We start from the raw sequence: 27,819 nt of genomic DNA on the forward strand, positions 1-27,819 counted from the left end.
TCATTTGATGTTCCATATTGCTTTTGTAGCGTCATATGGTAGATGATCAACAAAATTGTATCTATCTAACGCTAGCTCTCAGAGCAAGCTACCGACAATGGAATGGTGGTTTTAGAAAGCAAGGCATTACAATTTGGATAATTAACAATGATTCTGAGTGCTGTTGTTTTTCCTACTAACATTTCACACACCCCTCGAAAAATCTAAAATTAATATTATCTTTGAAAATAACTAACATAGAGATGTAATTATATAATGGTAACAATACATACAACATACGATTTTCAGTAGTGGTTTGGACACGTGGAACCTGGTCCTAGATATGTTTTGGAAAAGATGTTGAATTTCACTGATGGGCTGATACGGACCTCTAGTGGTCATGGTATTCTCTACAAGGGACACATTATTTTAAGCGTTTGTGAATTTTTATTTTATTTTTTTCCCCTCAGTAGCAACAGCGTAATTCTACAGATGTAGTTTACACTGATGTGCAGATGTTGTATCGTATTCTTTCGGAGATTAAGAGTAATAGTTTTAGTCAAATTATTCTCAACAAAATACCATTAAGGCGATTACCTTTAATATTTAATGTTTATTTACATTTCTGCACAGTTTTAATTATTTGAGTAAAATCTTTAAAAATGCCCCAATATATTTATTTTTCCTACATGGCAAATACGTCTGCTCACCTTGCCGTGAACTAAGGTATCAAAATTATAAACGCAGTTTTTTTCATGCTTGATTTGTGAACAACTACATAATTAGAGATTAATAGATTAAACCACGTTAGGTAAATTGTTGGTAAAGGTATATATTTTAAACCAGTTTGGTTAAACGTCTGCTGGAAGGTATGGGTATTCGTAATCCTCTCGGTTTAGTGATTTTTGTTCCATGTAACCTGTAACGTATAGCTACTTCTATGAACATCAGATGTCAATAGTATGGAAACCAATGTATTCGGTGAAGATTAAAACATCACTGCTATAAAATGACTTGGCACTGTGATACTGAACTGCAGTAAAGGCTCGTTAATCAAACTGTACGACCTGAGGCTGCGGTATATAATGTGAAAATATGAAAGTCAACCAGCAGGGTGCATCACTGAGCTAAGACGACAGAGCTAAACGCGTGGTGGTGTTGGATACAGGGAAAAACGATGGGATATTTTAATTTAGAATAGAAGGGATCACCTTAAACATTTTATCCGAGGTCAGTTCATTTCTATATGCTTCTCTGGGTACAAATGCACTTAAGTGTTAATCTACTCTTCTGTTATTTGGCTGCAACTACTTGGACATTTTGGACATAATTCTAAAAAATAAATGTATATTCCACTAGAATTATAATCTTATAAACACCATTATAGGCATGAATATACACAAAAAATGAATATTTTAATAGATTTCACACAGTTATTTTTACACAGAGAAGGATTTAAATGAGTTTTAAAGATTAAAAACTGTACAAAATTAAGATAATTTCTGGTATCATCAGAGATCTTACTTCAAGTGAAATTTAATCTAGAGAATGATGGGTCTTTTCAACACAAAGCATGGAGGCTGGTTAAACAACTAGCCTATAAACAGCAAATAATATAACTAACACTAATAAATTGCTTACATTATGAGAATAGCAACATATTAACACAAAGCTGCTTGTTTTTAAGAGGTAACTGGTAGACACTGTCATAATAAAACAGCTTAATGGCTACACAGCAGTCATTAGAATAATATTAATGCAATACACCAGATGTACATGTTATCAAAACCAGAAAATTATGAAAATGAACAACTGACAGAGATGACTAATGGCATTTACAGCTGTTCAACATAATCTTCCCATTAGCCTTTTATGAATCACTGCTAAATCTGTGTGGTCTGTAGTTTATAAGTGACACTTTTACTTTGTCGTCATTGCTGTGATAAATAAAATCAACATAACATGATGTGTACTCTGCTCACAACAAAAAGTATACAATACACTGTTTCAAAAATTGTTATTAAATACAATCTTTACATCACTGAAATTGAAAATGCACTATAACTCTACTTACAGCAAAACCCAAATGTTAAAATGTAAAATGTAAATGTAAATACTGAAGAAATATTGGGCATATATTTAATAATACAGCATATTATCTGTAAATATCATTTAGAATGCTGTAAATGTGATACTAGTTAATTTATTACATTGACTGTCCGGTTTTCAGATACACATGCAAAAAGTTACAAAACACTATTGGAATTTGATCTTGTTAATCCATAGAAAAATCATGCTTTTCATTTTATAGTCCTTAATTTTACACAAATGCCAGGCCATTTTTCACAAACCTTCCTAGCCTGTCAACACAAGACAAATAGGAATCCCATTTGCTGTGCTCCAGTAATCTTGGGAATTATGGAAGACATTTTCATGCACAAGGAAACGAATTAGCAAGACTCTGTCTTCTGCTGCACTTCACGCTTTGCTTTTTCTTTTTTTTTAATGCAGTCACAAATGCAAACTAGATTTTCTCAGGGTTGTTTGCAGGAAAGCGAGAAAGACACAGCACATAGAAAGGAAGGAAGGAGATGAAGGGAACATCCTGCTGAAACTTCCGCTCAATCTCAGAGACACCTGCTCATGTCAGAGCATAGTCCAAGACGTTCCCTCAAGCAACCATACGAAGTGGCAGCTAGATTGCAAACGTCAGATTTGCATACGAATACTATGAAACCATCCCAGCAAAAACACAGAATTCGGCTCACATTTGTATGATAGCGTGTTTAGGGTAGCCTGTTTGCATGTCGTTCTGTTTCAGTATTAGCTGTTATATTCAATGAAAAGCTTCCCATGTGAGATTTTGGCCAGTAGGTGGCAACGGTGGGCAAAGCACAGGCTTTCACAGTGTAGCCTACAGTGCATTTAGCTGCTGAATACTCTATTCCTCAGCAGAAAAATTGCTAAGAGCAAAGCTGCTTTCTACTGTACATAATATAGTACTAACATAGTGCTATACATTTTTGGTAAGTCACTAGGGTCACTTTTTTATTGGGAAAATAAGGCAGACAATTGCAAAAAATAAAAAATACTGAGTGCGTCTATTAGTAATATGATCCAAACTGGCCTCCATACAAAATAAAAGGGCAACTAATTACGAAACAAACTTTGTTCAACCGAGACAAGCCCACATGTTCTCATTCCCCTAAACGTCCGTTACTCAGCCTTCATTGTAGCGGCTCGTACGGCGGATTTTGCCTCCGAACCCGTGACTTGCGGTTCTCTGCGGTCTGCTTCCACTTCAATGTGCGTAACTTCTGCTTGCGTTTCTCGCGGAGCCACAGCTTCTCGCAGTACTCATCGGCTGTTTGGCCGCTAACCCCGATCAGCTGCAGGTCTTTGTAGTGTGGCGGGGATGGCGCGTAGTTGCCGGCCAGCCTGGGCTCAGCAAGTCGCGCACTACGCGCGGCATTCATCTGCCGTTCGGGAATAACCTGCAGCTCGTAGCGAGCCAGCGTGCGAGAGAAAGAGTGCTCGTGCGATGTGCACGTGTAGAGGCCGGCGTTCGAGGAGGTGACGTGCTGCAGGAGGAGTCCTCGCCGCGTGTGGATGGTGTTATCACCCGGGAGAAGCTGGGAACGAACAAAAAAAATTAAATCACAAAACTTGGGACCATTTGTAAATCAAAGAATATTACACTATGTGAACATACTCTTTGTGTATTAGGGTATTTTGTTGTTTGTTTTGGTTTGTATTTTGCGGTCATGCCATATTTCGAATCTGTTTGATTTAGTCCATCTTTAATAAATAAATATGTTTAGTAAATCTGAAATATTGGTATCATAATTGATATTGGCATATAACCAGATGGAAATACTATTTGTGGTCATCAACCTAGAATATTGGTGCATCATCAACCCTGAATATTTTTGCTTTGCAAGTTGTTGTCACATGTTGCATTCATAAAGTCAAGCATTACTTCCAAGGTCTTCCTACTGACCTCTATAGTGTTCTGGTTGTGACCATGCTGCATGATCCATTTGACCACTGCCTGAGTAGACTGCGGCACACACTCCAGAAATGTGGAGTTGTTCTCTATTCCGTAAATCACCTTCAGTTCTATGTCATCCAAGCCTGCAAAGCATTTCAGTTATTATTATTATTATTATTATTATTATTATTAGGAACGCTATGTGCTATCAAAAACCAATATAATTCAGCAGTCATTTTGGCCTTAGTCAGTCAATGCTAAATGTTAGTTTTAAGATGTGTAATAGTCTGCTTTTCATTATACATAAGGCAAAATTCATGATTGATGTTAACCACTAAAAGCAGTTGTATATGGCTTTTGTTAGAATACAGAGGGATCCAATGTTGGCTTTATGCAGTGAGTCACTTGGGTGAGTTTAGCATAGAGCATTAGATTTATTACCATCTCCCAGATCCTGACACTGGCTCCAGGGATCTCCGTACTTTACATCCTGTCTCCGGGCACGCCTGCATAATGCAAGTACATGTCGGTCAGACAGTGCCTCACTGGATCCTGACTAATTGTTTGTTTTTAACAGGAAGGATTTTGTATGTATAAAATAAACATTATACCAATGGGTCTACCATTTTTAATTAAAAAAATGAAATGCAATTAATTTATCAACACTGATATCAGCGCTCTTTTCACAAATTTATATTAAGCCTTCCTTGTATTTCAGCTATATATCTGTGTGAAATGTAGTCATACTAAAGGAACTTTTACGAGACTTTATATGGAATAGAAGCTTTCATTTACAAATAATAAGGAAAAATAGAATTTACATTTTAACTTGCATACAACTTTGTTTGCATACAATTGGCATAGCACAGACATCTTATTGTTTTACTGGGTTAGTGCATGCCAGTGTGGTTTACTTAAATGGGACTACAGCTTTGCCTGGAGGCTCGTATCCATATAAAACAGTGGTATATCCACTTAACACTGAAGGCTTTCCATTCCTCCTGCCTTACAGTAAACAGTCCCTAGTGAACAGGAGATATTCATCTGAACATACTAGAGCAGAGACATCTGACTAAAGCATGACTTCCTTACACATACACCTGGCTGGGATAGGCCACAAGTTACCATTGTAAAATGGTTTAAAAGGTAACCAAGAGAACTGCATTTGCACCATAGTAACAGGGCATCGGTAGGAGTCAGAGGCCATATATCCTTGGTGGGCAGCATGGTCATACAACAACGACACAAGGGCTTCACTACTATTGGACTGAAAGGCTCTGGGAGGCACCTCTTGCTGATGGGGATGTAGCCACTGCAGGTCGTCCCATCCCAGGCGCAATAGGGGTCCCGGGCCAGGCAGCAGTCCGCGCAAGCCTGGCCATAAAGTTCACACCGATGCAGAGGAAGCTGGACAACCTCTTCTTCACTGCTCACGAACAGGATTTGCTAAACAAGAAAATAGGCTTTGATTTTTTTTTCTCTGACATGTACAGCCATACTTTTTATTTAAAAGAGGCGTCTTCCAATTTTTAGTTAAATTTGAAAATGACTTCTTGTCAGTGTATGTATAAATGTGCACAGATGAAGATTACAGTAAACAGCATGTTGTGAATGACAAGACAAAAATGTAGAAAAAACTAAACTCAGAAAATTCAGAATTCAGTTATTAGTCCTTTAACTTTTTTTCAATGACAAAAAGTACTACAATTTTTACAAGGTGCAATATAATACCAAGGATGAGCCATTTTTCACTGCACTTCAAATTTCTGTCTTGGCTTCTAATCTCCCCAATAGGAAGTCTTCAAACACTGCTAAGTGCTACCTCTAAATGACCACCCACAAAATAAGTGTACATACCCGCTTGGTGGAGAGCTCCATACTTAGTATTGGACTCTATGAGATAAAAAGAAAAAAACAAACTCAGCATGTATTAATGTGGCCCCATAAATCACCTCCCGGATCAGGTGGGGAGGGGGGGAGAGACACACACGCATTGTTGCCACTGAACAAGAGGAACTCATCTTAGGATCTTGAGCCAGTTGCAGGCTTTTCCAGCTCATTGGTTCATTTCTTCTCCATAAGTCAGGGAACTAATGATCCTTGACTCTTACAACAACTCTCTCTTTTACAAATGGTTTGGGGTGGGTGCTGGCTGATAAGATACTCTCATATGTCTCCAGTGCCTGGATATAGGGGCTTAAGCACAGGGCCAACTGTGAATCCAAACAGCAGTTTTTGTTCTACTGATTCATTCTTTATACTGGGGACCTAGGAACTGTTAGAATAACATTTCAGTTCAATGAGACGTGCAAAAACGTGTGTGACCTCACAACTCATCCATTTTAACCCACATCTCCTGTTCATCACTTGTTGACCATTTGTTTCCCTCTCTTTCCCTTCTTCTCTGGGAGAAGAGTCAACTGTACTCCTTCCTGCCTAAAACCTTGAATGGAAGATTCGTTTTTCATTGGCTAAGCAAGCAAAAATGATCCATTTTCTTTTTCAGTTTTTATTTGATCAGTTCTTCCTAACATTCGTCCCTTTCACTCGATTGGGTAAAGAGCACTTGGAAATATGCCCAGAATCTGTTTTTCCTTTTAAAAGGTTATTTCTGTTGCTGGAGTTCTCGCACGGAAACTACGACTAGACAGAGCCATGACACACCAGGCTTTGCGTGGCAGGTCACCAGAAAGGAAGAAGATGCTTAGGACACTGTGGTATGGAGAGGACAGAGAAAGCATGACTGTGGTGAGGTACCTGAAAGACACTCAGCTCTTCAAGTATGATATCTTCAGTTTCCCAATTCTCCTTAGGAATAGAGACCACCTTCAGCACTTTGCCCTCATCTAGAGGAAGACAATGGAATTGGGTGATTGCACAATAGAAACATTTGGGGACTTAAAAAAAAATGGCAGCACACGTCCTGTTAAATTGCAAACACAAACTTTACCTTAAAGTGTGCATTCAATGTATCACATCCAAACATGTTTAAATAATCTCAGTGAGGATGAGTCCCTTCCAGTTTTAGATGTATATAATAAATTGAGTAAACAATTTTCAGTTTATCCAGGCATCCCCATTTAGTGTAACATACAGGAAGTAACAGCTGTTCTATGATTAGATGTGTCTTTTATGATGTAATTCAAGACAAGACTGTAGATACTTCAGCATTTGTCTTATCCACCATTTTCAAGTTTCAACACTGACCTTGAACTTAATATATATTTCAACTGTTTTCCCCAGGCTATTTTAAAAATACTTCCCAACTGTATGAATACCTTGATACCTTGATGAATCAGAGATAAAGGGCAACAAAAAGCTTGAGTGAGGATGCGCTACCAGCTGTTACACTTCCTGCCATGGGGAAACTGGGATGTTCAGTAGGCAAGACCATCCTCTACACAAAGTGTGTTTGCTTCTAGAGTCTGTATTTACCCTAAATGATTCAGTTACACTTGGCAGAGTTCAGAGGATCAAATATGCATATGAAGCAGTGGTGGCTTACATAGTCTCTGTGTAAGAACTTTGCAAAGAACAAAACCTCATTTGCCCTTTCAATGAAGTGCAGTGTAAGAGGGGCCAGTCATCACTGTGTAATCAGCAGCATTGATATTTACACCAGTATGTGTTTACATTAGCAGAAAGGTGGTGTGGTGATGTTCATTGTTCCACAGTAGAAGGGTATTGCTTCCAGAATGTGAGCCAAACACAAGGTTCTGGGTCCATGAATGTAGCATAAGAAATGGAGTATTTGCTTTTCAGAGTGTCAAGATGATCCTAAGTGTAAGTGCTTAAGGCAGTCTTGGGATATGTAGCTGGGTTTGATCTGATCAAAAGCAACAGGCCATGTTGTATAAACGGTGAACAGTACCCTCATTACTTGGCTAACAGTTTACTTCATTTTAATCTGGCTCCTTTTCCAATACAGTGAAATCACTTATTCTCTGGTTATGGTTTTTATGACCATGTGTTGGTTTAAACATGAGCCTATGTAACCACCAGAATAATGATAACACACTTTCAAAATATCCAACCTCAGATAAGTGAGGTCCATTTAAGATCAACTTCAAAAGCTCCCAGTGGAGCAGATCTTAGTGAAGCTCTTGATAGTCACTTCTCCAGCTTACCGGTGCCCAAGTGCAGTACATCATATTGGCCATCCTCTGCCTCCACTCTATCCACCACCAACTTCTTCAACCTGTAGGGGGCACCGATGTGCGTGAATAGTGGCCGTCGGTGGATGGGCACCACTGGCTCCCACATTAGCTGGTGCCCCCTCATGAAGCTCACAACATCATCGGGGAAGTCACGGGTGGACTTGTGCAGAGGATCATACGTCTCACTTGGACACTAAAGAGACACAACATGAGTGTTAATTGTGGTATACTGAGGGAGTATCTTCCAAAAAGAAAATCACTTTTGCCACACAAAAGACACAAAGTGATTTAAAAAACAACAACTGCTCTCTTCCAACATGCTCAACATGCTTACCAGTAGGTCAGACTGGAGGGGAAGTGCTTTCTAAACTCATTTACAATTCATGCTAGTTGCCAAGATTTTAATCAAGGCAAGCTAAAGTCAACCAAACAAATTGGAGGTCCATGACGAGGCACTGGAAAGTGTTAGTATCCCATATAGCTGGGAAATAACTTGAAATTAGCCTCATTTCCTTTTAAAAAATGTAGTTTTTACCATATGGGCAGAAGCACAAAAAAGTGCTCTAATTTGAAAAGGTGTAGTTGTAGCTTCAGAGAACTTTGTGGTGTTGACCTGAGAATTAATCAAGCGAATCCAAAGAGCTAACACCCCTGCCAAGTATTTTCCTCCCTTGGGAAAGCTAGTGCTAACAGCACACACCTCTGCCACTTCAACAACCACCCTAAAGCTTGACCCCAAAAGCGGCCGCCAACATTTTTACAGCCCCCGCGAGGCAGGGTAGCCAGGGAGAGGAGTGACAGCCAGCAGCATTAGGACTGCCACTCTAGGTCCAACACACCATGATCACAGCTACCACGAGTATACAGCCGCTAAAAGGATGGATGCAAACGGTGGTTTTATGGTATTCCAAACTTTGGCAGGAAAGATGATCAAGGTGTAACGTGGGAAAAGGTCTGCCCTCCACAGTCACAAGATCTCTCAGCAATCAAAGCCAGGACAAACTTGAATGCTCAGTAAAAAAGGCTTCCTGAAGAACTGTTAAAGGCTTGGAGTGCCGTACCAGCAACAAATCCTGCTGGAACTTCATGAAAGAATGCATCACCTAGATTATGCTGTCATTAAAACCAAATGAGGATACTTGCATTAATGTAGAATTAAAGAAAAACAGATTAAGAATCAGTTAGTTAAAACCTTGTTCTTCTATGCTAATAAATAAATAATTGTCTTTTGGAAAAAACTAACAACCAACAACTTTGAATCTGTATGATAATGTTATAATGCAATGTTTCAATGTTTTCAATCAGAGAAAACACATTTCTTTATAAATGCTTGTAACATATTTAAAGAATGTCTAAGCAGTTGTGTTTGTGTATGTTAAAATATAAAGAATTGTGGCGACATGCCACTCTATTTTTAGTGTGTTGGTGGTGGATGGAATTCCACAGGACAAGAATAGAGCACACAACATATTTAAAGCCAGGATGACATATGCATTCTACACTGTTACTTGCTTTAGATATGTTTGCTCCTAGACATCAACTGTCAGCCAAAAACCCATAGCTGAGCTGAAAGACGTCTGCTGTTACAATAATTCCTCCAATTGGATTCCCACTATGGCCTACACCCTATTTTCATACAGAATATCTTCCAGTGGAGGACTCACAGTGCCTGGACGTGGATATGGGATCCTTCCCTTGAACTCCACCCAGCGGTAGTCAGGACCCTCTTTATGGGCAAAGGGCCCATTGAAGGCAGCACGGATGGAAGCCATGGAGTAGACGCATACAGCCGAGCCTCGGAATACAGAGCTTAAGAAACAGGAGAAGGATGGGAAGGGATAGTTAGCCTACTGCTGGGTTAGAATAACATGGTCTCTTCAGACCGGTCACCTTTGAACCCTTCTGAATGGCCCCCAGACTTCTCCTCTCTTGGGTGGGAAGAGGGGTGAAGGAAGACAGATTGTACTGGAGAAATCAGGAGGGGAGGAAAAACATTGTTTGACCAGACTGTTGTCTTTAAGGGCGTAGGACCTCTGACGTCAGGTGACAGGACAAAGGGAGATAATCAGATGAAATCAATCGCAGCTATGATTTAGAAAAGTTGCTTTGAAGGTGTGACACGCACAGAGAACTTGGCAGGATGCAGCTTCTCCAAAACTCTCACGGTATAAACATGTTCCCAGCCATGATTTCAAGTAACAATATTTCCCACAGAGTGGAATGAGAGTTAGTCAAAGCTTTTGTGAGCAATTATAGTGGACATCACTAATCAGATTCATACTATCAGTCAATACATTTTCCATTTTTTTTAAATAAAAAAATATATGAATAGTCCTAGTTATAGCATCATAAGCAAACATCAGGTTTGGGAAACTAACTAAATTTTAAAGGGAATTTAATTACTTTTAAATAATATTTAGCTTTCACCTATTTATTAATTTAAATGTAGCTAATGATCTTTAACTAAGGAAAGCACATACACACGGAGCAACACACACACACACAAACACATACATACACACACACACACACAGAGAGAGAGAGAGAGAGAGAGAGACAGAGAGAGAGAGAGAGAGAGATGAAACCTTATTAAACACAAAAAGTAATTTGTTCAGGGTCTTACCTGGAAGTGGAGAAGACTCCATAGATGACTGGATTCTGTGGATCTTTGGTCTCCAACAGAAAAATGTCCTCTGAAAATACAACAAAAAAGTAAAAAGAATCAACAAAAAATGTAAACCTTTTGAGATATAACAAGATTTTATTTTATTAGTTCAAAAATATATATTTTTTAAATACAGTACTATAGAAATCCCCTTGTGCATCAGAGTCTGTGTTGGTATGTACCTACCCAGCTCATCGAAGTGTGTGTCCAGACCCCCCGGCCCTGGCACCGAGCACAGCAGTCTTGCCTTTAGAAAGGTACTCCAACGATTAATCAGGCTCCTCTTCCCACCAATGTCATTCTGATAAGCAGATCCAAACATCAGCTTCCAATTGAAACATAATGGATTGATACATAAATGGAACCGTAATTTTAAATTAAAGCCTCATGATATTGCTTCCAACTCTCCGGGAGATATCTCACACAGAGTGAAGCCATATACCAGTTGGTTAACATTCTATGCATGTAAAATGTCATCTTTTAAAAAAGATTTTTCACATACTGGACTGAATTACCACAAAACTATGCAGTGATGGCAACAAGGTTTCATTAAAGCAGTGTATTCATGTATCCATTCAGAACTAGACTGTAGAATAGTATTTTGTGTTACCAGTACCTATAACTGTGCTTCAGCTGAAATGTACTAGATAAAACCTATTTTCAGGATCTTCTCTGAAACACACTGCAGGGTTATAGCCCTGATGCAGAGTGCTGTAAGCCTAACAAGGAGTTTCAGAGCATGTACACATTGTTCAAAAGACCAAAGGTGAAGAAGTGAGGCAGAATACATTAGACATCACAGCTGTAGAGTTTGGCTAAAAGCTGCTGATCGCACACTTACAATGGGGACATGGTCATGTGTGAGTTTTATGGCAGTAAAAATCTGAACACAGTTGTATTTGAAACCTTTATAAGAGTTGGTGTAAACCTCAAGATCATATAATTAATCATTTTCTGCACTGGATTTCTGTATGTAAATAACTGCTGGCATTTACTTATGAGCTGGAGCACCCACAAAGTGGCTGCCCGTCCCTTACTCTGGTAACACCTGGCATATTAGATCTTTGTGAGTTAAATTCCTTTCATTGTTTGTTGCATCAACAATGGTGTTGCTGAAGTGTTTAGTTAAGTGAGAACCTAGAACAAGGTGGCTATACAATATTGAAACGCAAGTTAAAATTAGTAATAAAGTTAACAAACACCATAAGCCCACACAAAATAAATACAACACAATATGCTATTATGGCCAGAATAAGCGTATAACCTTCTTATAAACACCTCATTCATTCTTTATTATATGAATAATACTATTAATAATTTGGAATTCGTTGGATATTAGTCTGGATGTTACACAGCCTTATACCTAATCTTATACCTAATTTGTCCAGTGTACACTGATGTGCACAAGTCATCTTAATGTCTTTTGCGTGTCATTTTACATTGTGGTTTGTCAGTTATGCTCACCTTGCACACTCTGGCCACACGGCTGTAGATACGCTTGTCCAGCTGGTTGGACTCCACAGCGGTCTCTTTGAAGAAGAAGTAGACCTTATCATCGTCCAGGCTGTGCGTGTCTGGGATGGAGTAGGAGCCCACAAACTGGGGTTCTGGGGAGGAAATGACATCAGGAAAAGGATGGCATGTGCAAGGCTGTGATGCAGTATGCACTGGAATGATTTGACTTATAGAAGTGATTGTCATTTAATTAGAGGTGTTTTTTTAGAGCTGACACAAAATTGTAGATACATTTATATGTAATTGGAAATTATGCTTATATGCAAGCAAATAAAAAGGCCCATTTTTATTTACCACAATATTCACGTAGATCATAGGAACATTTAAAGTGTACAACTTCTGAAAAAGCACATCGAAATTAATTTTGCTTTCATGTGCACAGCATAAAAATACATTTTAAAACTGCATGTCACATAAATGATAAATGAGGCAAATAATGTGCTTATGAGATCTCTCACCATTGAGCCAGTGTTCATGGTTCGCCTCAGTACGAATGTAGTGTATACTGGTTGTGTGTACAGAGGTACGAAATATGGCCGCATTATTTCCCATGAAGTCCACCGATGTTCCTGCATATAGGTCTCCATCTAAGGTGAAGAAGGAGAAATGGGGGACTTTAAGTCTGCTCTAAGAATAGAATAAACCCAAATTAAATTAGCCTGACTTTGATCTCCAGAACCTTAATCAAACTATTAATAGTGGCTTGTGTGATTACAAAATATTGCTTATTATAGATTTCCTTGTAATATTAAAAATACAGAGCAGTCTTTAATTGTGAGGCATATGGTTTATGTACCATGAAAAAAAAAAAAAGCAAAAATATTAATTACTTGGTTAGCTTTCATTTCCTGACCATGGTTTAACATTAGGTGATTGGGTGGGTGGGTTTTGTCATAGGACTCAAAGGAAACAGACAAATGACAGTGCCAGTCTTAGACGGAGCTGTAGATGGTGCTGGAAACTCCCCACCATAACCACACAGCTGCACTCAAGTCACATGGATTCGTTTGTCAGTCAATGACATCACAAGCTGAAGGACATATAACAAAGTGTCTGCCTTTGGCAGACTAATAGAAGGGTATGAGGAGCATAGAGTCAAAGTAGGGTCAGCTGAGACTGAACTGAACAGCGGTGGATTTGGGAAAGAGGATGGGGGGGGTTGCACTAGAAGTTTCAGCAAAGTGCCACTGCTACGGTTGTTCATCTTTGCTATTATGGATGTTTTGGAGATCCATTTGCAGTTCTCGAAAACCCCATCCCACACTCTCATTCCAGACAGATGCTTACCAGTGAGTCGAGCGGCGAAAGGTTCGTGTGGACTGAAGGGACACTTCCCTCTGCCAGACTCGACAGCATGGCCTAGCAACCGAAACGTGGGCTCCTAGGAGACAGAGGCAAGCATGTCACCCTCTTACCATATTACTCTATCTATATAGTGCTTTCATTGTTCGCTCAGCCTTTCAGTCAATATATGTCAGCAGGGGACTGAGGACTCTCTTCACCCCTGTTGGTGTTCATATTGACAAAGTAAGAGGCTCTAAGCTGGCTTTTGAAGGGCCTGTTGTCTTTTTCTTGCCACCTGTGGTTCTGTCACAAGCTGTAAAAAGGCGAAGTGACGCACGACTGTCACGACCATAAAAGGCAGGAGAAAGGAAGATGTGGGACATGCCCAGCCTGCCCCTACAGGAGACCAGTTATCTCACCTCGATGTTGTGACCCAGGTCCATGTACGTGCACTCAGGGTGGTACGCCCCTGTTCCACACACGTACACATGGGTTTTGTTGAACGGCTGCAGGAGCCTCACGAAATTGGCACAGTCCGTCTGAAGAAAAGAACATGGCAGATCTGAATAAAGCCTCGATTCAAATGAGTGACTGCAGAAAACAGGTGGAGGCAAAATGCTGCCAGTAGCTTTAAATCACCTCATCAGGCACTCTTTGATGTTTTTATGTTGTTGCAAGGGAGACACACATCAATATCAAGGAAGAGAGATGGTGAACTTAGCTCCCTAGAGGATTTTCAATTAGCAATACCTCTCCAAAGGGTAATAAATGTAACTTTTGAAAGGTCTTGCTTATATCACAGAGTGGAAGAATGTCAAAGCTATATATGGCAGCTAGTACTGAACACTAAAATACCCATTTTTCTTTTTTTTAAAGTTTGCCCTTAACTGACCCTGAAACAAGGATGACTTACCAGGAGATTCTTCCCTGCATACTTGCATCGTTCAGTATGTTCCCTCCCAGCTGGCCAATGAATCTAAAAATATGAAGGATAGAGACTGTTTTTCCAAGTCACAGTCCAGTGTAGACAGTTTTTTTTTCAGAAATATGGCAACACTACGCCTGCCTTTGATTGTCTGATAAACTGATAGATAAGTATTAATAAACACAACCTGTAAACTACAGGTTTTTTTAGTACCTTTAATTATTTAATTTTTGTAGATTCTTTTTTCCCATTCCCAGCACAGTTTTAGGTAAGTGTGTCCATAATATTTTGGTAAAAATCTTACACACCCCATGCAATCACTAACCACATAACATTGCTGAGCTTGCCAGTGTTGAAGAATAATGCTCACTGTTTGACTCATCTCAGACTGATTTATAAGCCCATGTGTTTTGGTCATTATAGCTGAATATTCATAAATGCAGCAGACCTAGATGCAATGAATGCATACCTCTCATACGATGGACATTTTGAAAAGGAGCAGTTACTGACCTGGTACCTGCTGCGATTCAGACTGTATATGAGGGGGACAGAAGGTCACACATAGTATGGACTATAGCAAATTTGGAGATAATGCCTCCTCTATGCCACTCAACCAGTAGGGACACTGTTAACTCCATTTATTGCAAGTATGCCATTTTACTCTCACAAAAACCTATAATGGTCATGATGGATTAGGATCTGATCTGGACCATGAGGTGGAAAAACAAATGAACACAGAGAGGTCACAGTGTTATGCAGCCCTGTCGAATCATTGCGAAAGTATTCCCCATGCCTACATCAACAGAACTACATGCTTTGACCTTGCTGTGGACAGAGCAACGACACATAGTGTCATCGACCATCTCCATCCAAGCGTTTCTAACATCTCCTCAATCCATGCTTCATGAAGTATACCCCATACTGATTTCAAGTTAGAACCATGGTGAAACGGGGGTCATAGGAGAGACAGTGGGGGGGGTTCAAACCTTTAGTTCAGGCTGAGTGAGGCCCTCGGAATGGAGCAAGTAGACATGGTCCCTTCCGCCCACCAGTAGCCAACCCCGGTCTTCATCCAGGAGCAGGGCCCGATACCCACCACCACTCCTGCCCCGCCAGAACACAGCCGAACTGTTCTTCGATCGCAGCTCTGAGGCAACAAGACACAGGGGGCAGGATAATTAGTAGAAAATGTGTGACATATGCATATCCATGTGGTACAGTCACATTTTGTAAAGTTAATGTCATTATTTTTACATCAAATTTGTAATTCGTTCCCAAAGATGGTAAAATCTTTATTACCTTTTAGATGCATATTTTTTCACTTAACATATATTCCACCCCACCACAAACCAGAACAGCTGAGAAGTCTATCTACTTAATTAACTATAATGTGTTGACTAAAATGAACTGTAATCTTGTTGCTAATGCTACCATGCTCTTTCTGACACCTGTTTCTGCCTAGGGAATTCTGAGGATGCCACTGGGGTGCCAGTTTTTCTAAAATCCCTCTGGAATTAAGATGATATTTATGCTTATATCCTCACTATTTTCCAGATTCTTGGCTCAGTTACTAGACTAGAGTTTGGCTCAGGAATGTTCTAATGTTTGCCATTTATGGATATTTCAGAAAGTATAAAACTGCAGACAGAATACAGATCACCCATGCATTTGAGTCCAACGCCAATCAACTATCTTAGTGTTAGGGTAATGGAAAGTGTGTCTCCAGTTTGAGAGACGTTTAAAATAAACACATCAGTCAGACATCACAACACAACCTTTTAGACCCGCTTTCACAAATCAGGCCTTCTGATACTCAGCTGAAGAATGAAGCCCATTCCCCAGCCAGGCTCCATGGAAGCACTTACACAGAGACTTGTGAGTTACTCAGACACAACACACATATATATGTATGTGCACACACACACACACACACACACACACACACACACACACACACACACACACACACACACACACACACACACACACACACACACACTCTCCCTCACAGCTAAACCATGCTTCGCTGCATCCCCTCTCCCTAGGGAGAAGGAGTTTAACCGGGCAGAAAATGGCCTCATCCAATCACTGTGAATTAACCCTGTCCGCCCTCCCTGACAGCTTCCCTCTGCACACTCCTTGGTGCTCCCAGTGGGACTGGCCTGTTATAGGGGCTCGGTGTCCAGGCCTCACTCACCACCACCACCACCACCACCATCACCACCACCCCTCCATGTACACCAGTTCCAACACAGCCTCAGAGAGGGAGGAGTATATATGATTACACACTGAATCGGAAGATTCTTAATCACACTGGACTGGAATTTTAGGAAAACCTTAGCTGCTGTTTTTTAAGCTTCATGCGTTATTGAGATGCACTATGAAATGGAAATGATATGCAGTAAGGAAAATGCCAGTGAGGCTGAAATAATATCCACACTGATGTATAAAGCAAACTGCTTGCATATAACCATGTGTGCCAGTAAGCATGTACTTGTAAGTTCTAGATATGCATTGGGTCATTGTACAAGAATAGAAATATGTATTAGGTCATTGTACAGGAATGTAAATAATATCAGCATCTTTAGATTTTTCATTCAAGATTGGTTCACCACATATTTTTTCCATTTAACACAATAAACTTTATATTACTGTATTATCTTCATTATTGCACGGAATGTTCCTTATGGTAGCAAAATACAATTTTTTCATGAAAAAATGCATTTCAAATGTAGTTGACAGGCTGAACAATAACAATGGAGAAAGTACATTCTTGTGAACTCTGAAAAGAATTTTAAAACCAGTTTTCCAGCCAATAATTTTCACAAAGATGAATCCTCCCTGTGCTCCCCACTGAATAAAAGACTAATGCAGAAACCTACACTGTCCCCTGGACTGTTTCATTCTTTCTTTTCTCTTAGCAGAAAGAAAACCCCCTTTTCACATCTCGGGGCCCTTGAAGGCAGCAGGACTTGTCACCAGGGCTCACTACTTGCTGATGGAGATTAATTGAGGGAGGGAGAAACCCAGGCCACGAAGAAGTATCCTCTTCAGCTGTTGCTAAGAGCTCCATGACAGACGTTTGCATTCACAGAAGTCCACAGAGAATTCCCACACATTTTAAAGAGACTGAATACCTCTTTGAGACAGGGCGTACAGTGCAGTCTGTAAATCTGGAATGAAACTGTGACAATGAGGTTATGGGGCAGAACGTCAGCTTTCAGAGGTATTTACATCTACACTAGGTGACCCACATATGAATCACAGCCTTTCTTATACAATTCCCTCAGTTTTGTTATAGGATAATAGGTAATGCCTGTCCAGTAGAGCTTAACTCATAATATTTGCCTTTACCATGTCTACATGTCTTGCTTGGCTATGCAGCAATTCATACATACTGACAATATGTTTTACTTAGCACTTTCAGAGCTTCACCATATAGTTATTTGTATAATCATAGCCACAAACAATGTGTGTGTATGTAGTCTAAGAGCACTCATAATCTCTTTTAAGTCCAAAGAGCATGGCCCAATTTGAAATGGACCTAGAGGTGAGATAGGGCAATTTCTCACTGACAAGTACAAATAAATCTTCTAACAGGGATACACTAGACCCATCCATCATGGAAACCATTTAGCAAAAGGGCAACAAAGCAACTATGGCACCTGCTGGATTAATGTCATCGCTCCCAACCACCCCCAGGCTGGTCTTCCACTATGCCGTCACAACCTTTTACCCAGAGACCTGGAAGGAACTGGGTTTCCCTGTGTGGTAAGATGCTGGCAGACCTCTTTGTCAGAGCACAGAGGATCTACTGAGCATTGCTGAAAAAACATTTATGGAATTACATGCTGAATCTGACCACCCTTTTCTCCTCACAAAGCCATACAGCAATAGAAAAAAAACATAGATGTGGTTTTGGAAGGTTTTACATGTGCTACTTACATTCCATGAATGTGATAGGAATTATTTCCCATATGTAACATTTTTTCCGTCTCGCTGATAAATCCTGCCCTAAACCATTCTGAATGTCATATGTTCTTATTAAATAAGGCTTTACTGTGTCATTACTTAGCCTTTCCTTTGATCAGAGACATTTAAGGTGCAGGCCCTTTGTGTAAGATTTAGTATAAAGCTAGGCTTTCCAGTCAGTTGAAATCCTAAAAGTTGATTGTGAGTCTTTAATATTATGCTGTATTAACTTTAGAGAATGTACTTCACAGAGAACCTAAACCAGATGGAATTAGTTGAAACGAGGCAGCCAGGGTCCTCTCAAAATTGAAACAAGCGAGTTTTCAAATAGCCTGGTTCCATTTGGCAAGGACTCAAAGATTGCCATCAAACTTACAAACAAAACATATATCTCCAAGCTCACTATGCGAAAGCCAAAGCTCCAAATGTGACAAGTACGACCAGGCAAAAATGGAAAACAATAACAAGCGTATGCCCAGAAATTGACCTAGCTGACCCACTTTTATTCTATTAGTTAACGATCAATGTTTTGACATGTTTATAAACATGACACGGGTGTAATTGGGCAAGGATGTAATTGGCTTGACTAGAGCCATAGACTGGGGGCCAGGCTAGGCAATGCACTGTTGTCTGCTACATGAGGCAGCCCTAATCAAGACAGACGTGATGCAGATGGTCGGGTACACATTTGGGATTAGCCGCACCAACCACAGAGAAATGGCGTCAAAAGGCACCAGTTGCCTTACGAAGCTCCAATGAAAATTTTATGCATTGTACACTTAAAGTATTAAAGAAACAAATTCCATGGAATTCATTTTGGTATATATTTGTTTCTCAGACCTGACATGTATTGAGAGTCATAAAAGGAAAAATCTGAAAATGTAATTTTTTTTTTATTATTATTTTTTTTTTACAAAACACATTCTAAATATAACAATGACATATTCGGTGCTCCATTTAAAAAAAAAAGTTACTTAATGTCTAATTTGTGACATTTAGTATCCTACATTAAAAGCATTTAGTATCCTACCCATTTGCAATCTAATTTTTGCTAATATTCCTAAATGCGACCCACTACCAACAACAGTACTGAAGAAGAGTACAGACAAATTTTAAGAAAGAATGCTCTTTTTCCTAAATATGTAAATATGTCTGGGTGTTTGGATTTGTTTATATTCAGGTTTTCATTTTGAGCAACTGAGATTCCACCACATTTAAGATTTTAGAATTTTACAGCATTCTGGAGTTTTTGGTAGTGATCAAACTATGTAGAGGAAATAAGTATGTGATGTCACCTTGACTCAGCACTGATTTTTCTCAGCAGGTCAGTGTCCATAGACAAGACTGTTTTGATTTAGTTTCAGCAGTGTTTCCATAGCCAAGCTGGTGAAAAGCTGAAGATTTGAGAGATCAAGGGTGGCGTCTTGATTACCATTCTCTTTACAAAGTGAAGTCTGTGTATTAGGCATCAACATGTGTATTAGGCCACCCAGGAATGCAGGTTTGTCTAAAGCTTCTACCTCTTAACAACCCCCGGATCTTTAACTAAATATCTTCGGAGATAAAAACCAGTATGATCCTAAACCATCAAATCAATTCCAGTCCTGGTTCTCTCTTCTTGTTCCCTGGACATATGGGGAGAGATTCTGTCAAGTTCAGAGAGCAGATCGATTGTGTGGATGAGAGCTCTGGCATGAAACTCAAGCCAGTTGCTAATGTTTGTTTGAAATTGTTTGCAGTCAAAGGCTGGAGTGTGCTGGGTCTGTCCCAAACACCTGCAACAACCTCAGACAAGTTTATGTCCGATGAGTTTCAACAAAAAGCTGCAGGGAGGAATGAGACTACATCAAAAATGAATGATTTCAGGAAATCACAGGTTAGTGGATAATGCATGATCACAAGCAACTTGTTTGTGATAGCTCAATAGTGGAAAAGGCCAACTACCCTTGGGAATAGCTGGTAATGTGTGTTCTACCGTCCTTGCAATGGACTTGAATAGGAGGTGACGTTAGGGATGGCAGATTCATTATGGCGGGAGATCAAGGACAAATGCACTTTTTCAGGAGTGCTTGTAAAAGGTCAGCCCTCATGTCTCATTGGATACCTGACATTTCTCAGTCTTACCTATTCATGTTCCCTCTGCAGTACTTCACGTCTGGATTATTCGACTGGACTTAAAGCATGAGTGGTAACGAAAACATGGGGATGCCAAAAGATCGGAAGATTTGAGTGAGGGCACACATCCCAGGAGCTGGAGGCAAAGGAGGAACATGAATTGTGAAAACATCTTCCCACCACTGCATCTGTGGCCTCACACTTGAGTAAGCAAAGAGCTAGGCAGCATAAAATTCGGCACACAGTTGAGTCTGTCAGCTCGAGGACTCTCCCATCTGCGGGGGGCCATGGATGCATATCTGTACCAACAGACTTCACTCTCTCACTGTGAGCAGCTATAAACTGGATCACTGGCATTAATTATGTAGGTTGAGAAGGACAGAATAGGGCTAGGACTTCATGAGTTCCACTTTTGTCAGGGTGTGCAAGGCTGTCTAGCTGTCTGAACACTCAAACCGTGCCAGTGAGTTTTTACTGCAGGCAGTGTGGTTTGTTGATTGCAGCTGCTCTCTTTACGGTCAGGCTGTCCCCCTCATATGAAGGGATGCAAGAATGCAATTTGCGTAGGGAAAAATTCCATGTAAACATCTTAAGTCTGGCAAGTTTTCCAGCCTTTTTCATAAAGGTTTTGTTTTCTGCTTGACACTGGAGACTGTTTTTCTAAGGGTTACCATTGCCATATGTTGTAATGACTCAAGGCACAGTCCCATATCAAGTTAATCAAGCATGAATCAACAAATTGAAGTAATCATGTAATGAGTAACTTGTATAAACATTTAATAAAAACATTTTATTTTTACATATGTATAAACATTTTATACAAATGCCTTTCAGAGGGATGACACATTTCATACTTCTACAGATTTTTTACTTTTACATACCCCACTCCCAACAAAACGTCATCTCCAACTAGTGAAATGTCAGATTAAACTTCTTTGACGTGGACATCTGGAATTTGACTGAAGCTCAGGGTGTCTGGCAGACTCTACAAACTGCAAAAACTCACATGCAGGCTAGACGTCCCTAGATCTTCCTGATTAAGGAAAGTGTTTACCATTAAAATGTTGAAGTAGTGGCTTTCAAACAGCCATTTTTCACAGCATTATTATGAAAGTAGGTGAGGGAAGTTGTTTTTCCTTACTCTGCCTGACTTTGCTTGTTTTTTAAATAAAACTAGGTAGAATCAGATCTGGCCAAGGAAAAGGTTCGATCCTTTGATGAACTTCTGACCTGAGGCTGCCGCAGATTAATTTAATTGTGCGATCAGATACAGGACGACCACACTTTTCAACCTCTTGCCTCTGCATTCCTTGATGTCAAAATACACGAAGTGTCATAACATTACAAAGAACGTGATTTAGAGATACCACAGACATTTTATTCTGCAAGTTCGGCATCGGGTCAGTGTCAGTGTCAGGTCAAGGAAGAAAGCATACCCCTTTTGACACAGTTCCCGTTGCTTGATACATCATGTCTAATAAACATTCCTGCCATGGTTATTGGATAACATTAAGAAACAGACTAATAACAAAACACCCTTGCAATGTTTTCATTGCCTCAGATGACTTTCACTGAATAAACAGCGGCATTATGCCATAAAGCAGCGCATTGTTTTGCACCAACATAGCATGAAATGCTTTCAGACTGCTTCTCTAGGACTGGGCTGTCATGTTATCGGTACTGTGGAGTGAAGCAGGAACCACTTTGGTTATGTCACATACTGAAGTTTTGCAGCTGCCATTCACAGGAGGGCAACACAACCATGTCGTACCACACAACAGTGTACATGTATGTTAGCGCAGCTGGAAAGAAAAGAAAACAAAGTCGTGAGGCAATAAAAGCTGGCGACTGAGTTATGACCACATGCCAAAGGAGAGATTACGTTCACCTCGAGGGTGTTTAAACAACAGTGCTGGGTTTGTCGTGTGGGCAATGGTAGGCCTTACAGGAGCATTCCATTGCAATGATAACAGCCTGAGCCACACTGACAGCAAAGGGTAATTCTCTATGGCAGCTGACGAAATGCTAATTACTGTATCAACATAAGCCGACCTAAATATCCCCTTGATGGGTTCAGATAACGATTTGCAAACGGTCTGTGAGACAGTTATGAAGATGCATTTCTGTGGTCATGGAGATGATGAATAGATAGGAAGGTATGGGATGTTAGGTAATTTTCTTGCATATCATGTAGTCAACCTTCCGCCCTTTCAGAGGATATCGGTGAAAGGATGCATCCGTGTTTGATTTCTGTGATAGCTGTTTATTCAAGGAGGACAAGGGGGAAATATGTGGAAGTGAAAATGTAACTCTCATCAGGGTTTCCTCCTTCTTTAGCAGCTCTAGGAAGAAGCCTGTCCAACCCTGTGGTATGCAGGTTGGGTGTATTCCCAAGTCAAAAAGCTCCATTCTTGAAAAAAGAAGGGGCCCGTAAACTGAAATGGGACGTAGAAAACACACAAAGAGTAAATCAAAAATCAAAACCCCTGGGCAATGTGTTACTTATTCTTCTTCTTACATTTATATTTGCAGTAACAATATTTAGCTGGGGGGGGGGGGGTAGTTTTGCAGTGTCCTATATTTCATTAAATTCTGTAACTTGAATACATTTAATACAAATTCTGATTAATGTGTCTTTTCAGATTTGGGAAAGTCACATTTTTATCCAAACAGTTTTGTATAGCTAAGTGGTTAAGGTACTTGACTTGTAATCAGAAGGTTGCTGGTTCAAGCCCTGCCACTGTTGCTCAAGTTGTACTCTGTTATAATTGTAAGCATTTTTTTGGATAAAAGCATCAGCTAAATGCCATAAATGTAACAAATGAAAGCAAACCAACCTGGCTTGTCAGGAGAGAATCAAAAATGTCCTTGCATTTCAGGGCATGCATCACTGTGGTCACAGAACAAGTGCTGAATTAATTGTAATTTAACAATGCTGGATCCAGTTCAGTTCTGGTTAGTATACTGCACCCATTCGAAGACAAGGCCATTCTGTGGAGACTGAAGGGAGGTTCACCACCATTCATCCTCCCCCTCCCTTTCACAATATGCAGAAATCCTGTTTGGCGTGATGGAGGAGTTGAAGAAATTCCATTTTACTGTGAGATCTTTTGCCAGGGTCAGTGGCATCCATAAGTACTCATAAGCCCCCACTGTAGGTGGTGTTGAGGGTCAGCATCATTAGTAGAATGGGGGGGGGGGGGAATGACAAGAACTAAGGTAATTCCTCCCTCCCTCTCTCTCTCTCTCTCTCCCTCTCCTTCCATTAACAAAGAATAGAAACTTCTCTTTGACTAAACTGTGGTACATCAAACCAAATGCTATGGAATGGGTATTTTTGGGGCCATGTGTAAAATGAGGGACTGCAGAGTTTCTGATCTTAGGTAACAAAGCCTTCATTCTGATGTCCATGTTTTGTTATAAACTTCTGAAATGGTGTCAGAAGAGCATCGCACTCAAATGGTTGAGGTAGAATAAATGAATTTGGAAGCAGAACTCCATAAAGAAGTACACTGTGTCAAAATATAGTTTTGTCCTTATTAAGGAGTCAAACGAAAGCCTGAGGGTGGCTGAGGGCATTTGGCTTTAGTAAGAGGAGAAAGTGGGGAACTGAGGTGAAATTGAGGACAGACAGACAAACAGACAGACAGACAGACAGAGCTGGAACAAAATGAGGGATAAGGGAAAGTGTGAAAAAGCATACAGGGTTATGGTGCAAGGGGAAATATGTATGTGTGTGTGTGTGTGTGTGTGTGTGTGTGTGTGTGTGTGTGTGTGTGTGCGCATGTGCATACCCCAGTTAAGGACAAAGTGTGCTGTATTTCCCCTAATAATAACAATCCTTAATCATTCATTGCTTTTTTTTAATTGCCATTTTTCCTGAACACATAACCTAGGCTGGTCAGTTGTATTAAAATGGTTTGTGGAAGATTTTTTCCTTGTCTTTTTTGGAATACAACAAAAATGGGGCTATTCTGTAAACTTCCTCTCTGCTAGCAGATTTCTTGCTCATTGAGCTCTCAAAATTTGTTATTTCATCTGCTTTCATAAGCTGCAATCTCTCATGTTATATGTTATGTCCAACAGAAGGAAGATAGGTGAATGCTCAGAAAGTAACTGGTTCTCTTCATTATTATTAAAAATGAAATGAAAGGGGTTTAGTTGTTCCTGTAAATATCACCTGGCAACAGCTAATTTGTATGAACTTCACACGAACCGTAATCACCCTTTTCCTGAGATCAGGTTGTTCTTGTGATTGACCCTATGTTTGTGTATGCGCATAATATGAGGGGGTGGGGGTGCATGTCTGTGTCATTTCTTTCATTTAACAGCATGAAAAATATTTCACATCCTTTCCCATCAGTCTCTACAACAGTTGAGACAAGCCACCTGTAACTCTTGTTACAATACTATAGCATGAGTATAGCTTAGCCTACTAAAATACAATACCATGAGTATAGCATAGCCTACTAAAATACTATACAACAAGTATAGCTTAGCCTACTAAAATACAATACCATGAGTATAGCTTAGCCTACTAAAATACTATACAACAAGTATATCTTAGCCTGCTAAAATACAATACCATGGCCTACTAAAATACTATACAAGTATAGCTTAGCCTACTAAGATACAATACCATGAGTATAGCATGGCCTACTAAAATACTTTACAACAAGTACAGCTTAGCCTACTAAAATACAATACCATGGAGTATAGCATGGCCTACTAAAATACTATACAACAAGTATAGCTTAGCCTACTAAAATACAATACCATGAGTATAGCATAGCCTACTTTTCCTAAACTAAAACAATTGCTTGACTCCTATGTTAACTCCCATGATGCCCATCAGATTGTGGTTCTGTTTTCTGTTCCCTCCAAATACTGTTGCGTGTGAAGGCCTGTGACCAACGTTCCTGTGTAATTACTATTCTTTTGAGGAAAAAGCATCAAAATAATTCCTCCATTTGACAGAGTAATATTTTCCTACCCCTGAAGGGACCTTCTCAATCAGTATAAAACGAAGCAACAAACAGCACTTATGTGCTGGATGCCGTCATTGAAAAGCAGTACAACACATTGATTTAATGGTGAGCTCATTCTCCACCACCACATGCACTGCCTAACCTCCGGGGGTCCACATGTCCTACCCTCCAGGGGGTCGTTGCACTCCTTGACAAAGCAACTGTCCAATACAAATATAGAAGGGCAGCTCAATGAACTCGCTCACGTTAGCCCTCAGTCCACTTATGCCGCTATCAGATTGCACCAAAAAAAAACCAAAAAAAAAACCACACAAATACATCAGAACCCTTATTTACTCCTTCCAACTTTACGATGATGTGTTCAATTTAAATTAACAACTTTTTAGTTGTGTGACACTGAGGTTTTTCCTGAGGAGCATCGCCTGTGACTCCCTGGGAAGAGAAGGATAATGGAGCTTCAGGAGGTAAAGGATCTCGGCAGACACACCATGGTGATGAGAGGCTGCCCTGCTTGAGCGGCAGCAACTTCAGCAGGCTTTTTTTTTCTCCATTACATTCTTGAAGGTTCTGTAACACATCAACTTCTGGAGAGACTAAGGGACAACCTAAGCGATGAAGTACCACAAATACTGTGCTTCTGGTCAACGCGCACACACACAGACACACACACAGACACACACACACGCTTTCCTTAAAGGGGACGGTGTGAGACAGACTCCAGTCACGTGATACAATACAGATGCAGCTGCTGATTGACGACAAACTAGACCCCATGCTGAGATTCCCAGTCACTGACAGTTGAGCAGAATTTCTTATCACTGAAAGTCTAAAAGGCTTTGGCATTTTTATCACAAGTGGTCAGGAAGATGAAGAGTAAGATTAAGAGACTAGAGTGGTTTCTTTGACTGTGACTTAAGTTCTATCTAAAGGGTATGGCTTTGAAGAATGAACCAAGATGGTGACAGAAGGGATCAGTGCTCGCTCCCTAAGGGCAAGCTTGAGCTTAAAGAATATAGTTATTTTTTCTTTAGTGAAATTAAGAAAGGAGATTTTCATAGGTTAGAGTGAGGTTCAATTGAAGATAAGGACCAAAGAATATATTTAAAACTTCTTGAAAAAAATCTCTTGAGGGTACATTCTACATAACCACTATGGTGCTGTAGATCACAGCAGCTTTCTTTCCTAAACTAATTGTGTATTTCCTTGGTATGCTGGAAGGTGCAAATATGTCCCCATGGCACAGAGCAAGCAAGCTTCCCCCTACTCATCATCTAATTACCAGCATTCCTCAGAAAGGCTGCGGGTTCTGCTCAGCATCCATGCCGTGATGGCTTCATTAGCTCCTGCCAGAGCTCAGAGGACAGAGCCATCCCCCATGTGCACAGATGTCACGCTGCCAGGGGTCATCGCCATGACACCTCATGGCAAGAGCAGCCTTGCTCTCAGGAACTGCTTCCCAAAAGCATTAAGAGGGCTAGGCACGTAACATGTGGCAATGCATTTAGAAGAAGGTGTACCCTGAGGAATCCAAGCATCAAACCGACATACAGCTCTGTCTAATCCGATTTCATTAACACGTGAATGTTCTCTTGTGATAGATATAAAGCCATTTTCATCGTATTGAAGGGCTCTCAGGGAATCGTTTTTTTGTTGTTGTTTTGAATCCCTCCTTCATACTTTCTTCATATCCTCACATATCTTTAATCTACATTTCTATGACACATGACACATGATTCTGAGAAGTGCAGAAGTTCTGTCAGAATGATAAATATGACTGTGAAGCTCACTCTTTTTCTGAACAAACATTATGTCCTTCACACTGAGAAGGCCTGCTTACATTTGTTGTCATCCAGTCTGGTATCAGTGTCCTTCACCAAGAGGAATATCTGACAGGGAATTAGTCTGGTAAGTACCGGACATAATGCCAGGAGTTACTAGAACACCCATACCATGTCAGTCTATCATCAGGGTTTTGACTTCAGGGGTTAAGCAAGCAGCAAGCATGGGTGTCAGCTCCATTTAGAGACAATAAAATCATCTTTTCCAATCATCTGATGTCAGCTGCGGTGCTGACACTACCTGACTTTTCCTCCCAGAGAGTGTAGAAAGAGATATGCATGGCGGCCGTGTACTCCTGTCAACAAGCTTAGGAGAATGAGCTTTGCTCTTGGCACCAGGCCTCCAGTAAAATGAAGTTCTGAACTCTTCCTGGCAACTTTGTGAAGATT

At 40.2% G+C, this 27,819-nt stretch overlaps 1 protein-coding gene across 3 annotated transcripts in view; it reads right to left on the reverse strand.

Annotated features, from left to right (window-relative positions):
• Window positions 1-1,373: 1,373 nt before the first annotated feature.
• Window positions 1,374-27,819, reverse strand: part of si:dkey-49n23.1 (semaphorin-3D) — a 44,466-nt gene continuing 18,020 nt past the window's right edge. For 2 of the 3 annotated variants that reach the window (XM_035520395.2, XM_035520394.2), the window contains exons 3-18: window positions 15,503-15,663; window positions 14,505-14,567; window positions 14,011-14,130; window positions 13,595-13,688; window positions 12,766-12,894; window positions 12,257-12,399; window positions 10,979-11,093; window positions 10,751-10,820; window positions 9,792-9,936; window positions 8,098-8,320; window positions 6,728-6,816; window positions 5,828-5,863; window positions 5,259-5,416; window positions 4,412-4,476; window positions 3,980-4,113; window positions 1,374-3,611 (exon numbers count right to left, since the gene is read on the reverse strand). In XM_035520395.2, the coding sequence (XP_035376288.1) occupies window positions 3,207-3,611; window positions 3,980-4,113; window positions 4,412-4,476; window positions 5,259-5,416; window positions 5,828-5,863; window positions 6,728-6,816; window positions 8,098-8,320; window positions 9,792-9,936; window positions 10,751-10,820; window positions 10,979-11,093; window positions 12,257-12,399; window positions 12,766-12,894; window positions 13,595-13,688; window positions 14,011-14,130; window positions 14,505-14,567; window positions 15,503-15,663 (2,150 nt within the window). In that variant the 3' untranslated portion in view covers window positions 1,374-3,206. The remainder of the gene's footprint in view (window positions 3,612-3,979; window positions 4,114-4,411; window positions 4,477-5,258; window positions 5,417-5,827; window positions 5,864-6,727; window positions 6,817-8,097; window positions 8,321-9,791; window positions 9,937-10,750; window positions 10,821-10,978; window positions 11,094-12,256; window positions 12,400-12,765; window positions 12,895-13,594; window positions 13,689-14,010; window positions 14,131-14,504; window positions 14,568-15,502; window positions 15,664-27,819) is intronic. The other variant, XM_081705345.1, reaches the window with a different exon arrangement.

The sequence above is a fragment of the Electrophorus electricus genome, chromosome 22, assembly GCF_041902795.1.
Source record: "Electrophorus electricus isolate QZ-2024a chromosome 22, ASM4190279v1, whole genome shotgun sequence".
In the NCBI taxonomy this organism is placed as follows: Eukaryota; Metazoa; Chordata; class Actinopteri; order Gymnotiformes; family Gymnotidae; genus Electrophorus; species Electrophorus electricus.